The following is a 5232-nucleotide window of genomic DNA, read 5'->3' on the forward strand; positions in this document are numbered from 1 at the left end:
TCACCTAACCACATTTATTGCGGTTTGGGCGAGCGCGTCACTCCGCATGTAACGCAGTGCAGCGCGCTCGTTTATCCGGTCTGTGACCAGTCACAGACCGATCAGATTGTGGGTTAGGTGGCGACAGGCGGTCTAACGCACGCCTCGCCCCATCCCATCAGGATGAGAGCCTCCAAGCACTCGTCCCTAGCCGGAGCCGGCGTGTTAGCTCCTGGAGATGGCACGTTGGTCCCGGTCAGATATATACCAGGCTTCATCCTAACCATTACAAGCAAGACATTGTATGAAGAGGGGCGAACATGCAGATTGTTAAACTGACACGTGGTGGACAAGAATGACTGATTTATGACCGGTCTGACAATGGTCATGTCGTCAGCAGACAGCCATGTTCCCACGTCGCGCCTGCCTCCGGTGGAAGTGGAGGTAGGTATGGGCCGTCCCATCAGAAGGTCATTCGGACGGCAGCCATACAAATCTCCGTCCATTAATGAAGAGAAGTCAAGTTGGAGGGAAGAGAGGATGAGTCCCCACACAAAAGAAAGAGAGGGAGAGATGGTGCATGTGGTATCCCCTTGAAATATAAAAGGAGGACCTTGCCCACTTAGAGAGGGGGGGAAACGATCCCTGAACGATCGGGGGCTGGCTCGCACTTTGTAGCTTCTTCATACACAGATCCACCAAAACACAGGAGTAGGGTATTACGCTTCTCAGCGGCCCGAACCTGTATACATCGCCCGTGTCTTGTGTGTTTCCACTCTCGCGAACCTTCCACACACACACCGAGAGCTTAGAATCTCACCCAGGGCCCCCGGCCGAACCGGCAAAGGGGGGCCTGCGCGGTCTCCCGGTGAGGAGCCCCACGCTCCGTCACTGAGCGTCTGCACTGAAACCCTGAGTTCCTCCACCTTCTTCTCCACCTGAGGAATCCGCACCTCGATCACCTTCTTCAAATTTGCAAAATCATTTATCGACCTCTCCTCCGACTCCTCCCTTTTCCTCTCGTTTTCCTCCATAGTTCTCAACGGAAGATCTAGTTTCCCCTCATGAGCCATGGGTTTTATGGGTGTGCTGAGCTGTGACGCGGGCAACAGAATCGACCGCTCCCTCTCCGAACTCAGTCAATCGGAAGAAGGCAAGTTGCATTTTCGCGGAAAATTGATCCGAAGAACAATTCCCAATCCTTCTCTGGAAGGCTCTGATACCAGATCGTCGACTACTCGGAGAGCTAATTAGAGAAAATAGAAAGGGAAACAAGAACAAGAACGCACACAGATAATTCAGGCAACTATTTAGTAGATATATTGCTCCAATCCATCAGGATTGAGCCATCGCCGCCAAGTTGCCAAGCCTGAGTTCATCAAGCAGAGTACTCTCTTCTCTTCTTATATTACAGTCTCACCAACCATCGATCCTTCTCTCTCACGCTAGTGCCACAGCTAATGCAAGTCTGTAATATAATGGATCTATTATAAGGCCCATTCCGGCGTGGTGGCGCTAACTCTGATTCTTCTTGTTCATCATCTGGCACGCCTTGCTTCCCAGTCTCCCGCCCTTCTTCTTCAGATCAGCAGTTCTTGTCGCTCCTTGTCCATCATCAGTCTCCTTGGCATAGGCTCTGATTAGATGCAAAGAACAGATAAGTTACTGATCAAATGCAACGCCACTTTACATATTCGACAGCAAAGTAGAGACAACTGCAAATTAAAGCTGTCAGTTTGGATTCTCTTCTACAATCGATGGAAAAATGAAAGCTCTTAATTATTTTCTAGTGTTACGTTCACTTGTTGAATTTTCCTTTTGTTGCTTTAAACATAGTGCTAACAACAAGGCTGCGGTCAAATGCAATGGCAACACATGCATATTACGGGGGTGTTACCTACTGATGATGATGCATGCGCCCTGAATCTGATTGATTTTTTTTTATTTCTCTTCAGTCTATAAATAATTAAACTAGCTAGCTGATGAACTGAGGTTCTGATTATTTTTTTCCGTACGGCCAACTGAAGTTCTGATCATTTGATGGTTCTGATCGAATTGGAGTGAAGAGACGCAAGCTGCAAATTCAGTCGAAATTCCTCTGGTCGATCATTTGTTTATATAATATATTTCATGAGTCTGAAAGAAATTAAGAAACCAATTAATTACCCTTTAGCACACAGCTTATAGTATATATCTCTATCTCTACTATTATAAAAATTGAAAATGTTTTTTGCCGGTATTTTGGTACATCAGCCGTGTATGAGTCAGTTTTTACGTTCGTTTGCTTTTAGAAATATATATCCGTATTTGAGTCAGTTTTGAAGTTCGTTCGCTTTTGGAAATATAAAAGGAGAAAACTCTTAAAAAAAACTAGCATGCTAATTTAAGACGATCGGATTCTATCGACGTTTGAGATCGCGACTACCGTATTTGGATGGTATAGGGATCGTCGATACCATGGTTATACGAGATTGAGGTAAAAGAGATGGAGACAAGGATTTTTATACAGGTTTGAGCCCTTTATCTGACAGGTAATAGCCTTACTCCTGTTGGCCGAAGCAGTTGTTGCTCTATATTCATCTGAATCACACAAGTACAATATTGGGGATAATCTATCTAGCTGTCGTCGACTTAGCGGCATAGATAACCAACTCGTAGTCGATGGCAAGGTAGTCTTCCTCCTTGAATGCGAACTCGTCGAGATCAGAGATGGCACTAGATCCCTTTTGCCGACCTTCGCAGGCACCGGATTGGGTTTGTTTAGGCTTATCTCTGATGTCGATATCTAGTGATGTATTAGTTTGTGTATATGTTGTGTCTTGTGGCTCTGTTCCCTTTCCTCCTAGGGGGCTTGTACTTAAAATCATAAATGCCACTTTTCAAGTAGAGTTAGGGAGACCAATATGGATACAATAGGAGTAGTCCTTATCATTTCCATATAGAAATTTATTCGTCATTCCTTATCCAGAACTCCTTCTACACACGAGATATGATTCCGTATAAGACATGGTATGTGGTCGGTCATACCAAACTTAGTCAACTACTATTAAGTATGTGGTATCCATAACCATGATAGAATCTTAATTGCAGCTCATGATTTTTTTCTAAAAACAGAATATATATCCAAGCGAATTCCCACAATGTATTTCACCCTAACTAAACCGTATAATAACAATAATAAGATTAAAATATTGTTCAAGCGTTGCAATGCACGGGCATTTTTCTACTTATTATACATAAAAAGAGATAATATATACGTACGTGATGCATAAAAAAATATACTCCCTCTATTTTAAAATGTTTGACATCGTTGACTTTTTAAGTATATGTTTGACCATTCGTCTTATTCAACAAATTTAAGTAATTATTTGTTATTTTCATATCATTTGATTCATTGTTAAATATAATTTTATGTACACATATAGTTTTACATATTTCATAAATTTTTTTAATAAGACAAACAGTCAAACATGTAAAAAAAAAGTCAATGGTGTCAAACATTTTGAAACGGAGAGAGTACAACTGATGGTTTAATTAATTAATACACACGCGATGAGTAGATAATTAATCTGCAGGTAGCACGTTAATATATAATTAAATCACTTAACTTAATTAGTTGCACATCATCAAGAGGAGATGGTCAAGGCGACATCCGTGGTGGTGCTGGTGCTGGCCTCCGGCCTGATCATCGCCGACCTGGCTCTCCGGCGGCGTCTCCTGATCGCCGTCCAGCTCCACCTCGCTGAGGAACTTGATGTGCGCCTCGAGGTCCACATGGTCGTCGTGCACGGCGGTCGGCGGCGGCGGCGGGGGGAAGTTGGTCTTGGCCTTGGCGCCGTGCAACCTGCGGGCCTCGGCGTCGTAGGCCCGCGCCGCCTCCTCCGCCGTGTCGTACGTTCCGATCCACAGCCGGCGGCGGCGGCCCCACGCCCCTCTGGACCTGATCTCCGCCGACCACCGCCCGGACTTGCGCCACTGGACGCCGCGGAAGTGGGCCCGCACCCGCGCTCCGCCGCCGCTCGGCATCATCGTCATCACGCCGGCGATGAGATGATTTTAATTTGCTAGCTAGCTTAGCTACTGATTTATAAGCTCAGTGCTGCTGTAATTTCTTTCCCTCCTCCTGCCCATGTATTTATAGCCGCGCGCGGACATGACTACATCACGCTATCAACTTTATTTCTAAAAAAAGAAAGAATTAACGCTCTTTCCCCTATCTTTGTGTTGCCTTCCTAGAAAAGGAAGCGGCGTTTGAGTGTCCACCAAGCGCGACACAACATCATGTGCCTCCATGGTTGCTACTAGTACACTCAAATAGTGCATATCTTTTTTTTCTTCTTACATAATTTTATCTTCAATTACTTATCCGGTCTATAATCCGACTGTACAGTTGTGTTAGTTGCGATTAGATATTTATAACAAGATCTTACATAATTATATTCTGATAAAAAACATCTATGTTGCAAATTACTTTTATCATATATACAAATTACTTTTAGATTTATCCTCTTTAATAACTTATATCTTTTAAATCACATATTATTTTCAAATCTATTTGCATCATTGTACTCTACATAGAATATGTGACAAAACAAGATTCATGTTGAATATATTCAAATATTTTATCAATTTAAAAGTAATTTATTTAAATTATAGAAGTAACTTAGCTATATAATAGAAGTAGTAGAAGTAATTACATTGTAACTGAGTTGAAAAAAAAACTATGTAGAGTTAATTCACACGTAAAGTGTAGAGAAAGATTTTTAAGCAAATGCATTTATGAAAGTAAATTTAATAAAGTTTAAAATTAATTTACAGCAATCATAAAAGTAACTTAGCACACAGTGGAAGTACGTTTGTCAAGGATACGAATAAGAGAATTTGTTCTAGTGAGAAATATATGGTTTATCTAAAAATTAAATTTAAAATCCATAAATTATAGAATTGATTAAAAACAATAATAAAAATAATCAACTTAGAGCATTATGAATGTAAAATCTATAACAGTAATATATATATATATATATATATATATATATATATATATATATATATATATATATATATATATATATATATATGATAAAAGTAACTTACGTATATAATAAAATTAATTTACAAATATAAATATTTTTTCATCGTAATATAATCATGTAAGATCTCGTTATGAAGATTTAATTGTAACGAATACAATGGTATAATCGGATTGTAAATCGGATAAGTAATTTGAGAGAAAATTTTATAAGAAGAAGA

At 40.7% G+C, this 5232-nt stretch overlaps 1 protein-coding gene across 1 annotated transcript; it reads right to left on the bottom strand.

Annotated features, from left to right (window-relative positions):
- Positions 1-1494: 1494 nt before the first annotated feature.
- On the bottom strand, positions 1495-4014 carry LOC107279698 (ethylene-responsive transcription factor ERF003-like). The gene is made up of 3 exons (XM_066306111.1): positions 3630-4014; positions 2632-2764; positions 1495-1615 (listed from the first exon to the last, which is right to left on the bottom strand). The coding sequence occupies exons 1-3, from the start codon at positions 4012-4014 to the stop codon at positions 1495-1497; spliced, it is 639 nt and encodes a 212-aa protein (XP_066162208.1).
- Between the last annotated feature and the right edge of the window lie 1218 nt (positions 4015-5232).

This window comes from Oryza sativa, chromosome 12 (assembly GCF_034140825.1).
Source record: "Oryza sativa Japonica Group chromosome 12, ASM3414082v1".
Classification (NCBI taxonomy): Eukaryota; Viridiplantae; Streptophyta; class Magnoliopsida; order Poales; family Poaceae; genus Oryza; species Oryza sativa.

Coding starts and splice junctions, on each gene's coding strand:
- LOC107279698 (XM_066306111.1), bottom strand. CDS start 4,014: ATGACGATGATGCCGAGCGGCGGCGGAGCGCGGGTGCGGGCCCACTTC. Junction 2,765..3,629: donor GCACCAGCACCACCACGGAT/GTCGCCTTGACC, acceptor ATACATCACTAG/ATATCGACATCAGAGATAAG. Junction 1,616..2,631: donor TACCTTGCCATCGACTACGA/GTTGGTTATCTA, acceptor GCATCTAATCAG/AGCCTATGCCAAGGAGACTG.